This window comes from Zalophus californianus, chromosome 13, assembly GCF_009762305.2.
Source record: "Zalophus californianus isolate mZalCal1 chromosome 13, mZalCal1.pri.v2, whole genome shotgun sequence".
Lineage (NCBI taxonomy): Eukaryota > Metazoa > Chordata > Mammalia > Carnivora > Otariidae > Zalophus > Zalophus californianus.
This window is the reverse complement of record NC_045607.1, coordinates 7,533,985-7,551,895: the sequence shown is the minus strand read 5'-3', so window position 1 is coordinate 7,551,895 and position 17,911 is coordinate 7,533,985. Positions and strand designations below refer to the sequence as shown.

At 54.0% G+C, this 17,911-nt stretch overlaps 1 protein-coding gene across 17 annotated transcripts in view; it reads left to right on the top strand.

Annotated features, from left to right (window-relative positions):
- The window catches only part of DNM1 (dynamin 1), a 44,725-nt gene that overhangs the window by 10,374 nt on the left and 16,440 nt on the right, over positions 1–17,911 (top strand). For 13 of the 17 annotated variants that reach the window (XR_003523710.1, XR_003523712.1, XR_003523709.2 and 10 more), the window contains exons 2-11: positions 3,950–4,023; positions 4,333–4,482; positions 4,770–4,973; positions 5,186–5,284; positions 5,382–5,542; positions 6,614–6,756; positions 6,884–7,019; positions 7,205–7,272; positions 10,166–10,304; positions 16,012–16,098. Coding sequence is in view for 11 of the 17 variants with exons in the window: in XM_027615692.2 (XP_027471493.1) it covers positions 3,950–4,023; positions 4,333–4,482; positions 4,770–4,973; positions 5,186–5,284; positions 5,382–5,542; positions 6,614–6,756; positions 6,884–7,019; positions 7,205–7,272; positions 10,166–10,304; positions 16,012–16,098 (1,261 nt within the window). In the remaining 6 variants the exon portion in view is untranslated. Of the gene's footprint in view, positions 1–3,949; positions 4,024–4,332; positions 4,483–4,769; positions 4,974–5,185; positions 5,285–5,381; positions 5,543–6,613; positions 6,757–6,883; positions 7,020–7,204; positions 7,273–8,405; positions 8,545–10,165; positions 10,305–12,010; positions 12,045–16,011; positions 16,099–17,911 lie in introns of all 17 variants that reach the window. The other 4 variants (XM_027615693.2, XM_027615691.2, XM_027615698.2 and 1 more) reach the window with 2 other exon arrangements.

The following is a 17,911-nucleotide window of genomic DNA, read 5'->3' as shown; positions in this document are numbered from 1 at the left end:
CGCGCCAGATGGAGCCTGCTGCTTGCTGGTGTTTGCATTCAACAGGACCTGGGAAGCAGGGTCCCTGAGCTCTGGCCCCAGATCTCAGGTCCTAGAGTAGAGTAGGGGAGGGTCACTTTGGGCCTTTGGTGTACTTCCTCCAGACCCCTCTGGGTAGGACGGTGCTAATTCGGACACGGAGCCTGTGGCCCTTGAGGGTCCCAAGAGGTGTTTAAGGTGTTTACTTCATCCTCCCTGTGCTTCAGGTTTGAAGGTGTCTCTGCAGATGGCAAGGCAAGGCCTCCTCGGGAAACCACCATCTGTCCAGAAGGAATGGGGAGAACTGGCATGCCACCACGCACCCCTCCCACATGGCTCCTGGGGCTGGTGGGCCCAGCACACTTTCCTCTGTCGTCCCTCAGCCTAAGCAGGAGCTGGGTGGGAGGTGTGGGGTGGCACTGGCTGGAGGCCAGACCGGGCTGAACCCCCACTTTAACAGAGCGCCATGGGACAGTGTATCCAGGTGGAAGGCAGGAGCCATGGAGCTGTTCAGCCATGCTTGCTCCCTGGAGCGTTGCCTGAACACCTACTATGGGCCAGGCCTGGGGTTAGCACGGGAATCCGGCAGGGAGCAAAGATCTCACAGTCCGGACGTGTGAACCAGCCAGTGCTCTTTGCTGCCTGCCCAGGCATGGGGCCCTGGTCCCCTCTCCGCCACCTCTCCCGTCACAGCTCCTTGCATCTCTCGGGGCCTCTGTCCCCTCCTCTAGACAATGATGGAGGAATGACATGGTCTCTGAAAGCTTCTCCTCCTCAGGGTGCATCATTTGCCCCTAACCTTTCGTGGTCAGAATCCCGAGATCTGAGTCAGTGCCTGGAGGAAGCGGGCAGAGTGTTCTGTGGGCTCTCACATTCCTTGCTGAAATTTGGGAACTCTCCTAGAGGGGGTGCTGAGAGCAGGCAGCACCGTGGGCAGCCCCCTGGAGCTGCTGAGTGCCTACTATGTACCAGGCCCGGGCTAAGCTCTTTGTATGAAAAGCCTCCACAGACCTTCTTGCAGCCCACATGTGGTCGTGGATGATGCCCAGTTTCTATGATGCTGGTTTGCAGCTGAAGGTTTTGAGGCCCAGAGAGTGAGGCCCAGACTGCCGAATGGCCAAGGTGGGATTCGAACCCAGGGCCTCTGCCTGGCATTGGCTCCTAACCACTAAGCTTGAAAGGGAATATGAAAGTGACATGGGGTTCATGTTTACAATCCAGATTCCCTCTCCCCTACCCCTGCCCCACTAGCTCCTAACCCAGCATATCTGAGGAACATGCACTTTAACAAGCTGCCCCTGCAGACCATGTGAGGGCCTCACTCTGAGAACCTGGGGCGGGACAGAGATGGGGCCTCTCCCCACCCAGGCACCCCCATCCCCACCCTGGCCCCAAGAGATCCTGGTCTGAGGAGGGGCTCTACTCCCACACATAGCCCTGCCCCTCTAATCTCTGCTTCCCATAAGCTTCTTGTCCTTTAAGTAGCCCTGGGGAGGCAGTGACTTGGGGAAGCCTGGCCCAGACCCCTGACCACACCTCCAGCTGGGGCCTGGGCTCCCCGTACCCTCTATGCAGCACCTCATTGGCCTCCAACCCGCAGGTCTGCTGCGGCCAAGTGGGTCCATCTGTGCAGTGGGCCTGGGGCTCTCAGGGAAGAGCTCCAAGGAAGGTCCATGTCTCTGCGTGGGGGGCTTTCTGTGGGGAGTCCCATCCTTCCCAGCTCCTCCTGTAGTTTCCATGGCAACTCCTGTTGCCATGGTATTGCTGGGTGAGGAGCTGGTGGGGGAAAGGGTGGACCCCAGGCCCCCATGCCCACCCAGCCTCCTTGAGAACAGATGTCCTATCTACACAGCCCTGGGGGTTTCCAAATACTAGAGAGTCACCCCCCAAAGGAGTGAGTAAAGGATGGGAGAGATAGAGACAGGAGCCGCCTCCCCCCCACCCACCGCCCCGTTAATCCCCTCCTCTGCGCTGCCTGGTGCATCTCCGTTCCAGCACGTGTCACACTGCATTGCATTATGTTTACTTGTCTCTCTCTCTCACCACACTGTGAGCTCCTCCTCCGGGTAGGGAGCTGTCTGACTCATCATCTCGCATCCCCGGGGCCCAGCACAGGGCCTGGCACAGAGCAGCTGCTCCCAAATATGTCCTAGATGGAATTTAATTGAATTACATAAAAAGCCAAGTCTGGCTTTTTGGGTTGAAGGAGGAGCAGAGTTTGACAGGAGACTTCCCAGCCTCTGGGGCCCAACAGGCCCTTGGGGTTGAATCTGAGCTCTGCCATTCCCATCTGGGTGACCTTGGACAGGTCACCTCACCCCAAGCCTCAGTTGCTTCATCTGTAAAATGGTCATTTCCATGTCAGAGCCCTGTTTTGAGGGCCAGGGGAGTCAGTCAGCATTTACTGAGTGCCTCTTACGTGCTAAGCCTTGGGCTAGACAGGGGGATCCCGTGGTGGACAGAAAGATGCTGGCCCTGCCCTTCTGAAGCTCAGTCTTGCAAAAATGAAAAGTGCTTGCCTAGCACCTGGAAATGATGAATAAATGCAGGATTTGTCATCCTTCTCCTTCCCCACAGAAGTAGCTGACTCCTCCCTATTTGCCTCTCATCCCCCCAGAGGAGGCGCAGGGGCCAGAAGAGGTCTCCCCAGGGCCCCAGAGGAGGCCTTGAACCCAGGAGCTTGGGCCTACTCTGCTGTGCCTGGGACCCTCCCGGCCGGAAGGGGATGGGGGCGGTGCAGGAAGGTGCATGGTCCAGGTCAGGCTCTGGGATGGGAGTAGGAGACCTGGGTTCTTCTCGGGCTCAGTCCAAGTCCCGTAGGAGCTTGAATGTCCTTTTGCCTTCTTGGGCCTCCATGTGCCTCTCCATGAATGAGGTGGCCAGCTGGATCCCTCTGGTCCCTCAGGCTGTAGCCTGCCCCCCGCTTTCCTGCATCCTGGGGATCCCATGACTGCAGTTCTGACAGCCTGCTCCCTGAAGAGACCTCCGCCCTCATGCCTGCGCCGGCCTGGGTGGGGCCGAGGGTGGGGGTGGATATGAGAAGAGCTGACAGGACAGAGAATCAGCACCCACAAGAGCTGGCCAGAAAGACTGCTGAGGTTGACACTGGCACGAGCAGATATCTGGGGTATAGACATCAGGTCTGGGGCAGTGACTCGGGGACCCCTCAGGTCCCATCCTTCAAAGACTGGGTCTGCAAGGGACTGAAGCGCAGGGAGCTCTCACAGGAGGGTCAAACAGATCTGTGTCCGGAGTCTGCTCTGCTGGATACGGACCGTGCAGCCTGAACACCTCTGAGCCTCAGTCTCCTCATCCGCAAAATGGGGACAGTAACAGCACCTACCTCACAAGGCTATTGTGTGGAGTCCATGAGATATTGCCCACAAAGAGCCTGGCATGCAGTAGGCACTGAAGAAGCATGAATTTTTTTCCCTTGCCTCCTCCTTCGCCCCACCCCTCCTCATCCTCAACCCCAGCCAGATGGGGCCCCCTGGGAAGGGGAAGTGAGATGCTGCCCTTCCCCCACAGCGGAAGGGAGGGGAGAAGGTGCAGCTCCGTTTTCTTGAGATCCACTTGGTGACCACTGGACACTTGGGCACCCCGTGCCACAGTTGAATGGCAGTGGCTGGGTTGGCACATGGACTTCTTTTTGGCCCAAAACCAACACAGGGCATCCCTGAGAGAGATCTGGGGGTTATGGGTCTTGTCTGCTGACAACTCACATGCATAAATCTGTGACCCAGGGTACTTGGGGGAAGTCCTTTCCACCTTTCTCGGCTTCCATCTCCCCTCAGTGAGACGAAACCCCGGGGCTAAGGTGTGGTGGGCACTTTAGGAGAGCACTGGGGCTCCCCATGGCAGGACAGGTGCCCCCAGGACAGAGGGAGCCTATTCAGGCCTTGACCCTCCGCTCACTCCCAACTCATTGCAGGGACTTCTTGCCCCGAGGGTCAGGCATTGTCACCCGACGCCCCCTGGTCCTGCAGCTGGTCAATGCCACCACAGGTACGTGCTCTCATCCACCAGCAGCCCCACCAGCCTCTCCAGCCTCCCCACTCTATCCGCAAGGAGAGGTCCGGCCTAGCCGCTGAACTTGCTTGCTATGTGACTTTGGCCCTGGATTCCCCGTCTGGACAGTAGGGATAAAAATGCATAACGGGGACATGGCGTTGTTGTGGGGAGGGAGGAGAGAGAAGGCAGTGTTTGGGGGTGTATGGGGGTCTATTCCCAGTGGAAGATGGAACCCAAGTGGGTTCCAGGTTAAGATGCTTACCCCTCCACCTTTCCTCCCCACCCCACCCCATTCTGGGGCAGAATATGCCGAATTCCTGCACTGCAAGGGGAAGAAATTCACCGACTTCGAGGAGGTGCGCCTGGAGATCGAGGCTGAGACAGACCGGGTCACGGGCACTAACAAGGGCATCTCGCCGGTGCCCATCAACCTCCGCGTCTACTCGCCGCATGGTGAGGAGACGTGGCCCCCGTCCCGGGCCTCCTGGTCCCCTTGCTTAGCTCCGCCCCCACAGCGACCACCTCCTCTGCCCATCCTAACCCCAAGCTCCATCCCGCCATGACTCTGCCCACCTCCGGCCACGCCCCTAACGGGTCCCCGCTTTAGCCCCTCGTTTCCCTAATCCGTCCACCTGCCGCCAGCTCCCAAGCGGATCCTCTCTAACGGGCCCTGTTCCTTAATCCGCCCGCCCACGGCCACGCCCCTCGCCTTGAGCCCGCCCTCTCGCCACCCTGTCCAGTGCTGAACCTGACACTGGTGGACCTGCCCGGAATGACCAAGGTCCCGGTGGGGGACCAACCTCCTGACATCGAGTTCCAGATCCGGGACATGCTTATGCAGTTCGTCACCAAAGAGAACTGCCTCATCCTGGCTGTGTCCCCGGCCAACTCCGACCTGGCCAACTCCGATGCTCTCAAGGTTGCCAAGGAGGTGGACCCCCAGGGTAGGTTCCTAAGTGCGGCAGAAGTGCAAGGCCCTGGGGCTCTTCTTTCAGTGCCAGGAGGAGCCACTCTGTGAAGAATAAAGGAGGCAGGCCGTGGGTTGAAGGAGGGTGTGGGGAGGGAGATGGGCAGAGCAGGTGGCAGCGGGAGCGCTGGTGGTCTCGGTGTGAGGGTGAGTGCAGATGCAGACGACCCTCTCCTGCCGGCCCCCCAGGCCAGCGTACCATCGGGGTCATCACCAAGCTGGATCTGATGGACGAGGGCACAGATGCCCGTGACGTGCTGGAGAACAAGCTTCTCCCCCTGCGCAGAGGTAGGCAGGCTCCTCCCCTGACACGCTCCACTGCCCCTCTCCTTCAGCCCACCCCGAAGTCAGGGCTGCTTGCCCCTGACTTCACCCCCTTCCACAGGCTACATAGGGGTGGTGAACCGGAGCCAGAAGGACATCGATGGCAAGAAGGACATCACGGCCGCCTTGGCTGCTGAACGCAAGTTTTTCCTCTCCCACCCGTCCTACCGCCACTTGGCCGACCGCATGGGCACACCCTACCTGCAGAAGGTCCTCAACCAGGTAGGAGCTCAGGCCTGGGGAAAGCAGCATGGGGACAGAATCATTTAAATATATTTTGTGAGGGTGGCCCACAGAGGCGTCCTCATCGTGTTTGTGATGATGGAGGGGAGGCAGGGGGGAAGGCAGTGTGGTGTAGGGGCAGAACTGGGGACTCTGGACGCCACAGGCCTGACACTCCATCTCTCTGAACCTCTGTTTTTGCATCTGTAAAATGGTGATGTTGGTGATAAAACAAGATCATTGTGCAGCTTCAGGGAGATACTGTGTATGGGGACCTAGTCAAAGCAAGCCCCCGAACTTGAGAATCACCCTACCGGAGGCCTAAACACAGAGGGGACATGGGAGCAGCCCTCCAGACATCCCCGTCCCAGACACATTTCATTTGGCCCTCATGGTGTCTAAAATTCAGCTAATTTCAGATACAAATCTAGACTCTCTGTTTCTATTGAAAATTACGTGGGGTGCCTGGCTGGCTCAGTGGGTAGAACATGTACCCTTTTTTTTTCTTAAGATTTTATTTATTTATTTGACAGAGAGAGACACAGCAAGAGAGGAAACACAAGCAGGGGGAGAGGGAGAGGGAGAAGCAGGCTTCCCACTGAGCAGGGAGCCCGATGCGGGGCTCAATCCCAGGACCCTGGGATTATGACCTGAGCTGAAGGCAGACGCTTAAAGACTGAGCCACCCAGGTGCCCCAAGCATGTACTCTTGATCTCAGGGTTGTAAGTTTGAGCCCCACAGTGGGCGTAGAGATTATGTAAAAATAAAATCGAAGGAAGGAATGAAGGAAGGAAGGAAGGGAGGAAGGAAGGAAGGGAGGGAAAATTGCATTATTCATCCATGAATTCAGCTCATACACCTACTGTATGCCAGGCCCCGGCCTCAGCAGCTTTGCTTCTCGTGGGCAGGGCAGTGGTGGGCAGGATCATGGCTGCCTTCTACCTCTTTCAACCTCACCGCATCCACAGGTCCCCTGGCATCCTGGCCCCTGCTTGGCCCTCTGGGCATCTGTATTTGTGACCATGGCCTTAACTCCCGTCTCATTCTGTGCTCCCACCCCCCCACCCCCAGCAACTGACCAACCACATCCGGGACACACTGCCGGGCCTTCGGAACAAGCTTCAGAGCCAGCTTCTGTCCATAGAGAAGGAGGTGGAGGAGTACAAGAACTTCCGGCCTGATGACCCAGCCCGCAAGACCAAGGCCCTGCTGCAGTGAGACAACCCCCCATCTCCTGACTCCCCAACACCCAGCGGCCCCTCAGCACAGGGCTCACCCAGGGCTCCCTGCACGAGGCAGCTGCAGCCCCCTCACGCCTTCCCACTCTCTCCACCCCCCCAGGATGGTCCAGCAGTTTGCCGTGGACTTTGAGAAGCGCATTGAGGGCTCAGGGGACCAGATCGACACCTATGAACTGTCAGGGGGAGCCCGCATCAACCGGATCTTCCATGAGCGCTTCCCCTTTGAGCTAGTCAAGGTAGGACAGTCTCCCCAGGGGCGGGGGTGGGGGTGGGGGCTTAGGACTACCCACCCTCCCCCTCCGCCTTGGACTTTCACACATACCTTTGCTGACCTGGGGCCCAACCCTGGGAGTGGGGCATCTGTCTTGGCGTTCCAGGAGCAGGAAGGCCCTGACCAGCTGTCTCTTGTTCTCCTACACAGATGGAATTTGATGAGAAGGAGCTCCGAAGGGAGATCAGTTACGCCATCAAGAATATCCATGGCATTAGGCACGTATTGGGACCGGGGAAGGGGGCTGAGCCCTGGAAGGCAGAGGGTCTGGTACCAAGGCACAGGGAGTGATGAAGTGAGCTGCCCTCAGGAAGGACCAAGAGCCCTGGTCCCCAGTCCCCTCCACCCTTTCTGGCTCCCAGCTCAAATAGGCTTGAGCTGGGGGAGGTGGACTGGAGGCCTGGGCCACCCCCTCCCTGCAACCTGCTGTCTTCCTTTGCTGTCCCTGGAAGCAGGGCCTGGAGGCTGGACCAGCTGGGCAGAGCCCAGGACATAGGTAGCTGGGGAAGCATCCTCTGGGCTTGGGCCCCCTGCCCATCCTCAGGATGAGACAGCCTCCCCAAGTCCTATCCAGGTAGCTGCACAAAGCTGCCAAACCACTGGGAAGGGCCTGGGATGGAGCATCTAGGTATTGGTCTGTGTCCTTTTAGGATGGGACAAGGCCTCTCAACCCTCCAGACCCTCCCATAGTCTCATTAGCCCCAAGTGGGTCCCATTCCACATCACTTCCCTCCTTCTAGCCAACCCCACGGCCTTTGGAACAGGAAGGGGGCCTGGAAAAAAAGATGTTTCCTTAAAAGCTTAGCCCCCTTCAGGGACCCAGATCCACACTGTTCATTCAACAAGAAAATTTAAAGCACCTGCTATGTGCCAGGCAGTGAACGAGACCAAAATGACCCTGCGTTTATACAGGTTCAATTCCAGGGTTTGGCATAGAAATTACAGACTGATAACTGCATTGGCCATGACACAGAAAAAAAAAAAAAAAAATCTCTTCTGGTCTTAAAATAAAATGTTTTATTCCCAGAAAGGCTCTTAAAGAGAGCCCAGTTTGGCAGTTTTCATACCATGTTTGGCCATAGCACCTTTTGTATGAACAGAATCTTCAGAGGAAGCAGGCCATACGTGACAATTACAAGCAGACCTTGTCTTGCCCCAAAGAGCGTCAATGGAAAGTCCTTCGTTAGAATCCCTCCCGCCCGTTTTACAGATGAGGACACTGATGCCCAGAGAGAGGGAGTGGGAGGACCCCAAGGGCAGAGTTCAGGGGGTCGGGGGGGGGCCCTGGCCTGGCACTCCTGGCAGGAGCTGGCCTATGACACTGTGCCCTTCTCCCGCTCCGGGCGTTCAGAACGGGGCTCTTTACCCCAGACATGGCCTTTGAGACCATTGTGAAAAAGCAGGTGAAGAAGATCCGAGAACCGTGTCTCAAGTGTGTGGACATGGTTATCTCGGAGCTAATCAGCACGGTTAGACAGTGCACCAAGAAGGTAACCCGGTGGCCCGGGCCAGCCCCCCCCACCTCTGCCCCCATCCTGCACTGCTGCCAGGCGATCCTTTCCCCACACCCCCCACTGCCTCCTCGGTAGCATGTACAGACCTCAGCGGGGTGGGAAGGCAGGCCACCACAGACTAAGACAGGGGGTCTCTCTGAGGGGGCCTCACCCACTCCCTGGCCCCCAGGCGCAGGGATCACACGTTGATAAGACAGGTGTGATGGTGGCTATGCACCCTGAGAGCCCAGCAAGAGCTCCCCCAGCTCAGGGAGAATCGGCCTGGAGGGACCCTGAGCCCCCTCCCAGCTTTGGGGGTCCCCTTTGGGGGCTCCAGGGAAGGGTCACGGGGACACCTTGGCGCTGCAGACAGGTGAGATACAGGGCCTTCTTGGGTGCTGCTCTGGGGGTCTGGATGGCCAGAGGGGTACAAAGGACCCAGGTCTCGCAGGTACCCCGACTCCCCACTGTCTTTCACCGCCCCCATCCTCACCCCAATCTCACTCAGGACCCTGCCCTACCCTTCCATCCACATCCAACCTTCCAGGGACAGAGTCCTCCTCCATCTGTTACGTCCTCTGAGCTTCACAGAACCTCCCAAGGAGGGCGGGGCAGGGAGGATGGCACCCATGTCACAGCAAGAGAACTGAGGCTTAGGAGATCAAGTGACTTGTCCAAGGTCAGATAAGCTAGCAGGTGGCAGAGCGGCCACTCGAAGCCAAGGCTTTGGACTCCAAATCCAGTACTCGTTTGATTCCACCCCAGCCTCCCTTTCTTGCCTCTCCCCACTGCTGCCCTGGCCCCTCTCTACCACCACTTCCACTCTTTCTGTCTTTCCTCTTCTCTCTTTCTGTCTTTCCCAGCTGAATTCCTCCAGACCCTTTTGGAGGAGAGGCAAAGGATGCCCCTTGAGGAGAAAGGGAAGGGCAGGAGTAGAACCAGGAGCTGGAGAGTGGAGGTCAGGCAGCTACACTGCAACTCCAGGAGGCATCATCTGCACCATGGTCTATGCAAATGGAGCCCCCTGGAGTTGGGCAGTGCACAGCCTGGGCAGCTGGATGCAGCAATCCTGGTGGAGGTAGGGAATCGTGCCAGGCTTTGGAGTCAAGATGAAGTGAATGCAGGAGGTGTTGGCAAACCTTGAATTGAACAGAATGGGTGGGTGGGGTCCTGGCCTGGGTCAGCCCCTTAGGAGGACCCAAAGGCTGTGACAAAGATAGCATCGGAAAAGACAGAGAGGGCCGGCTCAGTGTAGCTGAGGAGTCGCGGCGGGGGCGGGGGAGCCCTGGGCAGAGGAGCTGAACTCAGTAAGGGGCCTTGTACAGAGCAGAGGCTTGGTCCCTCAGAAGCCCCCCAACCCGTACCCCACAGAGCCCTGCGGGATACTTGGCAGCACCTGGGAGGTGCCGACCCCGGGTGGCGGTAGGGAGGGCCGGTCCCACACTCACAGTGTCTTCTGTTCTCTTCCCTTTCTCTGTGTCGGTGTCTCTCCGTCTCCCCCTATGCCTGTGCCATCCTCCACTCCTGAATCCTGGCTCTGCTTGGCTTTCACTCCCCTTCTATTCCCCACCTGCCCACGGCTGTTCCACCTCCCGTCCCCCCTCCTCCCCGGGTGCAGGACGGGCCTCTTCACACCTGACCTCGCTTTTGAAGCCACAGTGAAAAAGCAGGTGCAGAAGCTCAAAGAGCCCAGTATCAAGTGTGTGGATATGGTAGTCAGTGAGCTCACCACCACCATCAGAAAGTGTAGCGAAAAGGTATGACCGCCGCCAGGGCGGGGCTGGGCCTGGCCGTCCCTTCCTCATGGCCATGGACTCCCGTGGGCAGAGCCATCTGCTGAGCAGGCCTGCCAGCCTCTCGGCCACCCACGTGGACCCAGATGCCTGTGCTGGCTGGGTGATTCTGGGCCCTTAGGTTTCGTGCCAGCTTATAACCCTGGGTCTGCTTACACTTACGATCCTTTTAGGCCCCCATCTCTGCTAGAAGACTTTGCTCCAACCCGAGCATCCTCAGCGGCCCCTTTTCACCAACAAGAATTACAATGGTGACGATGATAAGGGGATGGCGGATATTTGTTGAGCACCTATTATGTGCCATGCACTGAGCTAAGTGCTCATCTTTGTTAACTGACTTGAGCCTCCCAACGACCCTAAGAAGTGGGTCATGTTATCCCCATTTTACAAATGAATAAACTGAGTCTCAGAAAAGGAGAGCAGAGTGGGATTCAGATTCAGGGAAGCTGAGGAAATAGATCTGGGATCCAGGCCTCCTGGGGTGGGGGAAGCTATCCCAGTTCCTCAAAACCAATTTGCCTAAAAGCATATTGGATTACTCACTTTATGGTAATCCGTATGCGTTCGACAGGGTCAGCCTCTTTTGGGTCTGTGACCTTTTAAATGCCTTCTTCCTATTTGTCTACTTCTGGGCATTCTGAGGATTTTTAGCCAGATCTTCCGAAGGCAGTTCTTTCCAGGGGAGTTCATGAGAATCAGGTGCCTGGGGGAGCCTCTCCAGGATTCAAATGCCCCTGCCCAGCAAGCTGAATCAGAATCTCAGGGAGAGCCCAGCCTTGCCTGTACTTGAAAAAGCTCCCTATGCTGGGCGGTGGGGGCACTTCTGCCTCAACTTCATGTTGCAAATAAGTTTCACGGGTTTCATGGCTCGTGCATAATTAGTCACGTGCGCCCCTTTCCTTATCCTGTCTTACTTTGCCCACTTTTGTGCCTAATGTGGACAGTAAGCAAATTAGCATCCACTCCAGGCCAGTTCCAAGTGGAGTGAAATCTGGGCTGGACTCCCCATTGCATAGTATTTACCATGACATCTGAGTCACGGTCCCACGGCATACTCAGCAACACAATCTTACTTTTGTTAAACTTTAAAAAACACCGAGTTTATCTTAAGCTGCCTCAAATCTCTTTACAAAAGAAGACAAGATATAACTAAATTATTTTAAACTTCAGCTTTTCGTTATAAAACTAATACCTTCTCAATTTTAAACATTTAGGAAATGCCAAAGCTTAAAAAGAAGGCAACAACCTTCCCTTTCCAGGGAGCCACTAGTGAGACTTTTGTACATTTCTTGCAAGTCTACTCCTTTGAAAGAAAAATTGAAACTATCAGTATTGATTTTGTTCTGATTGTACACGATTGTTACAAAAATATTCGAACAGCACAGAGAAAGCAAGTCCCTATAATCGTACAACCCTAAAAATAAGGACTATTAGCTTCCTAACTAATTACAAATATACGCCAGTTTTAACCTAAATGGGATCATACTATACACGCTGATTCCGGAACTCTTTTTTACTGAGCAGTGTATAATGGAAGCTTGTACATAACTACAAGATCTACCCTTGAACTGCTGAATCATATTCTGCTGTAGAAATGTGCCATGATCTATATATTCAATATCCTATTGACATTTCGATTGTTTCAAACTTTTTTTTTCTTTTACAAACAGTGCTGCAGTGACCATCCTTACAGATGTATTTATAGTACGTATCCTGTTGTTTCTTTAGGGCAAATTTCTAGACAGACAATGGCCAGTCAGTGTATATGAACATTCACAATTTTGGTAACTTCCCCACTTCTCCAACATTGCCCTCCAAAAAGTTTTTACCAATTTATTTCTCCAAATCTTTTTTTCCTAAGGTTTATTTATTTATTTTGAGAGTGGGGGGAGGGGCAGAGGGAGAGAGAGAAAAAAATTCCCAAACAGACGCCCAGCTGAGTGCAGAGCCCAACCGGGCTCAATCTCATGACCCTGAGACCATGACCTGAGCCGAAAGCTCAGTTGGACGAGTTGGACGCTTAACTGACTGAGCCACCTGGGCACCCCCTCCAAATCTTTTTTCTGTACATAGGTTTATTTACCCTGTTAGGTAGTCACACTGTGAATATATTAGCATCCTGCTTTTTCTTTTAGTAACACACATTTTGGGGAGGTATGTTACATAGTCTACATAAACCTTTTTTAGTGGTTGCATAATATTCTACTAAATAGATTTATCATGGTTTATGTAACAGTTTTTCTATTGGTGAACATTTCTTTTTTATTTTTTTTTAAAGATTTATTTATTTATTTTAGAGAGAGAAAGACCACGAGTGGGCGGGGCAGAGGGAAAGAAAGAATCTCAAGCCAACTCCACGCTCAGTGTGGAGCCCAATGTGAGGTTCGAGCTCACAACCCTGAGATCAGGACCTGAGCCAAAACTAAGAGTTGAACACTTAACCAATTGCGCCACCCAGGCCATTTAAGTTGTCTCCAGTTTTTCAATATTATAAATAATCTGGCAATGAACATCTTTTTTTTTTTTTAAGTAATCTCTACACCCAACATGGGGCTTGAACTCATCACCCTGAGATCAAGAGTCACACACTGTACCAACTGAGCCAGCCAAGTGCCCCTGAACACCTTTGCCAATACAAATGTTTATTTTTCTTTCTCTAGGAATTTTTTCCTTAGGATAGATTCCTAGAAAACTGATTACTAGAATCAAACATTTAAAAACTGTGAAACAGTCTGCTGAATTGCATTCCAAAGGAAAGCAGTAATTATCGTAAATGGTAAGATTTTGGAAGCAACCCAGATATTCTTCAAGAGGGGATCGATTATGTAAGGTATCATGCGGTCAATGGCAGACAATAGCTATTAAAAGGGCAAGGCATATTTATTTCCATTCACATGTCCCTCCACAATGTACTGTGGGGAAAAAAGCAGGTTTCAGAAGATAATATAGTATTGGGGGAGGAAATAATATATGTAAACAAGAAAATTCCAAAGGCATAGTCATCAAATTGCTAACCATTATGTTAAGAGAGGGCAAGAAAAATAGGAATTTTTCCATTTCCACTTTGCAAATTTTAGTCTTACAGTGAGTCTGTAGATTTTTGTCAGCAGGAATATTGATACCAAAAACTTTAAAAAGGAAAGCTTATAAATTATTTCTAAAAAATAATGTTGCCTTTTGATGTATTTAATGAGTAGTGATTTTGTTTCTTTACATGGCAAAATTCACCCATCTTCTTTATTCCCCCCCCCCGCAAGTCTTCTAAGGTTAGCAAGGCACCCCTGCCAGAGGTTTCTAAATAGTCAATTCTAACACTTCCCAGGCCTGCTGGATTACAACTTTCCTCTCTGGATGAAATCTGGAGTTTAATGTCGCCCATGGGATGTACTGCTCAATCCTCCCAAGGACCCTGAGAGGGAAAGTGCTGTTACTGGCCCATTTTCCACATGGAGAAACCGAGGCTCAGAGAGGTTGCAGTTACTTTCCTAAGGAGAGTCGGCAGGGCAGGGGCTGGCTTTGAAACAAGAGTCATGTGGCTCCCGGGCCTGCGTCCTTGGCCACTCACTCATGGGCTCCAAGCTGACCGCCCCACTCAGCCAAGGACTGAGAAAGAAATGTTCCATTTTAAAAACTGGCTAAAAGTCCTGGAAAGGCTCAGAGACAGCCAGAATGGAAAAAGATGCTCAAAGGGAACAGAACTTCTCAAAGAGGCTGAGGCTGCCTTGTCATGTGTGACACGTGGAAAACCTGACAAATGTAACATCCAGGCGGTTAGTGGGAGAATTGGTCATGCTGTTTGGCAAACTGCTCCCCCTTCCCTCCTTGCCCACCTCCCCCCCACACACACACCCCTGCCACAGCCCTGCCCTGGGAGGAAGCACTTGGGACCACCTCAGAGGAGGCCTCAGAGGAGGTGACTCAGTCCCAAATCTCTACCCCAAGTTGGAGACTTCAAGGAGCAGTGGAGCCCCTCCTTGGGCTTCATGGGGTAGCGGGTCCACCAGGCCCGTCTAGCCAGTGTTTGTTTGGAAGCCTCGGTCTCAGGCTACCTCTCCCCCAGGTCCCCTGTGCTTGGCCACATCAGCCACGCCTTGGCATATCCACGGGATGGTCGGGGGCACGGGGGGGCGGGGGCTCACATCTCTCACGTCTACCTCTCCTGGGCATCCAGGGTGCCACTTTCTTCCCCATCCTCCTGCCTCTCCCCATGCCCCCTGCCCCATCCCCTTGGCCTCCATCTTGCCCTCAGGATCACTACCTGTGACCCGGGCACGCTAACCTGCAGGTCTCTTCCCACGTAGGGGGATTCACCTGAGGGGCCTGACCCAGGCATGGGAAGAGTGACAGGACTGGTTCAAGATTTGCCCGACCTGGGTCCCATGTGACCACCAAGTGGGGAGGGCAGGCCAGCAGGACTCGAAGTTCCTGTGGGTGGGCTCCCCATCGTCAGCTCAGCGAGGCCCCCTCCCCGAGGAGGAGCTGGTTCATGAGCCAGAGGGGCTGGTGTCCACTCACCCTGGCAAGGGGGGCGAAGACATCCATTCTTCATTCATTCTCTCATTCCTTCAACCTGCCCTCTCTGAGCCGAAGCCGTGTGCCTGACCTGCCACTGTCTTCAGGGCAATGACAATCCAGTTGTGGGGGGGGGGGGCACGGAGAGGCCCCTAACCTAGCTCTTGGGGGTGGTCAGGGCAGGCTTCCTGGAGGAGGTGGCATCCAACAGTCCTGCAGGAGAATGAAGCGATGTGGGCTTTGTCCAGAGCCTGGCTGAGATGAGGGCAGAGTTCACAGGCAGAGGGAGGAGGGTTTCTGCCTCAGTTGATAAAAACTGGAGGGAAATGGGTACTGGTGAGCTCCCACCCCAAAGGAGTGGGGTAGAGACAAGTTGGCTGGGCAGATGCTGCTGGGGATGATGGTGCCAGGCCGGGGCATGCAAAGGGAGGCAAAACTGGGTGGATTCTACCAAGAAGGCCCGGGGCCCAGCCAGGCCCCCGCGGGGTACTGCTCATGCTGCTGGCACCCCACTCCGCATGCCCCCCACCCCGTGCCCTCGCATGCCTTGCCTGGGGCTCCTGCATGTCCTGTATGTGCCTGCTGGTTTCCCCCTGCCCCCTCCCTCAGCCTGACTCAGGAGGCCAACTGGCACCTCGGGCCCTGCCCTCCCCAGATTCTTCCTGGATAGGAATCTCGAGGCTGTTGTCTGCCTGATTCCCCACCTGACTGTCCCTCCAAGCCTTTGGGAGGACAAGGGGTAGCCCTGGGGGTCAGCGAAAGCTTTGGGAGCTAACGGCTCCCCAAAAAGAGGCCTCCAACGAATAGTCTGTTTCCAAGATGGCTGCGACCAAGGGGGCGGGGCAGGCTGAGCCCTGGGGCATTTCTGCCCATGGGAACGGCCGTCCCCCCGAAGTTGACCGGGTAGGCCAGCGAAGAAGAGGGCCTGGAACTGGAAAGACCCTTGAATTGCCATTTGGAACCCACACTTGGGGGAAAGGGTGGCCGTGGCTTGGTGCCTTCAGCTTCCTGGGACCCCGGGCCTCTCTTCCCCTCATCTCGGGCCTTCTGTGTGTCCTGCCGCCGCACGCTCCTGGATCCCCGGATTCTGGTGGGGTGGGGGTGCTCCCCGCCGGTGCCCCCTGTGTACGTGGCTCTCTCCCCTCCCGCCCCTCCTTAGCTCCAGCAGTACCCCCGGCTGCGGGAGGAGATGGAGCGCATCGTGACCACCCACATCCGGGAGCGCGAGGGTCGCACCAAGGAGCAGGTGAGCCCACCGCACGCTGCTTCCCTCCTGCCCCACCCTTCCCATTTTGCCTCTTGCCTCAGGCTCCCTTACACCTTCTCGCCTCATACTCTCTGCTTCTCTAACTTTTTTATTGCGGTCAAATATATATAACATACAATTTGCCATTTTCACCACCTTTCGGTGTGTGGTTCGGTGGCGTGAAGCCCATTCACTCTGTTGTGTGACCATCACACTCCCATCCGTCTCTCCAGAACCTTTTCATCTTCCCCAAACGCAGCTCTGTGCCATTAAACAGTGACTCCCCAGCCCCTGCCTCCCCCCACCCCCTGGCAACCACCATTCTCCTTTGTGTTTCTGTGAATTTAACAACTCTAGGGATCTCATATACCTGGAAGCTTACAGCAATTGTCCTTTTGTGTCTGGCGTATTTCACTTGCATAATTTTCTCAAGGTCCATCTATACCAGGTGTGAGAATTCCCTTCCTTTTTTTTTTTTATTTTAAAGATTTTATTTATTTATTTATTTATTTATTAGAGAGCGAGTGAGAGAGAAACAGCATGAGAGGGGAGAGGACCAGAGGGAGAAGCAGGCTCCCTGCCGAGCCAGGAGCCCGATGTGGGGCTCGATCCCAGGACCCTGGGATCATGACCTGAGCCGAAGGCAGATTGCTCAACCAACTGAGCCACCCAGGCGCCCCCGAGAATTCCCTTCCTTTTTAAAAAAAAATTACTTAAATTCAATTAACTGACGTATAGTATATTGTTAGTTTCAGAGGTAGAGGTCAGTGATTCATCAGTCTTATATAACACCCAGTGCTCATTACATCACGTGCCCTCCTAATGCCCATCGCCCAGTTGCCCACCCTCCACCCCCTCCCCTCCAGCCACCCCCTCAGTTTGTTTCCTGAGATTAAGAGTCTCTTATGGTTTGTCTCCCTCTCTGATTTCTTCTTGTTTCATTTTTCCCTCCCTTCCCCTGTGCTCTTCTGTTTTGTTTCTTAAATTCCACACAAGTGAAATCGCGATACTTGTCTTTCTCTGATTGACTTATTTCACTCAGCGTAATACCCTCTAGTTCCATCCACCTTGTTGCAAATGGCAAGATTTCATTTTTTGATGGCTGAGTAGTATTCCATTGTATATATAAATATATACCACATCCTCTTTATCCATTCATCTGTTGACGGACATCTGGGCTCTTTCCATAGTTTGGCTATTGTGGACATTTCTGCTATAAGCATTGGGGTGCAGGTGTCCCTTCTGAATTCCCTTCCTTTTTAAGGAATGTCCGAATGATGTTCCATTGCCTGTATAGAATTTATTTAGTCATTTATCAGATATTCATTCATTCATCCACAAACATAGTCACTGAATGCCGCCTCTGAGCTGGGAGGAGCAGAGATGAACAGGCCCCCTCGCGGGCCCGCACAAGGCTTATAGGCGAGTCCTCCTTATTTGTCCATCTCTCTGTCATCCTTCTGTCTGTACCAACCCCTGGCTCCCGATTCCTAGCCTCCATATTCATACGCCCCTTCTCCATGATGATGCTGTCCCCCAATCATTCACATCTTTGTTTGGATGTTGTGTTTTTGAAACCTCATTGATCTCTTCAATTACAAAAGTGGCAGATAATAAAATATTCAATCAGTACAGAAGTAATTAAATTACAAGTAAAGTGTTCCTTCATTCACTCCCTACCCCCAGTTCCTCCCACAAAAGAACTGTTATTAACAGTTTGGTGTGTTCCCTTCCAGGCCCAAGCATTTTTTTTAAGATTTACTTATTGGGGCGCCTGGGTGGCTCAGTAGGTTAAGCGTCTGCCTTCTGCTCA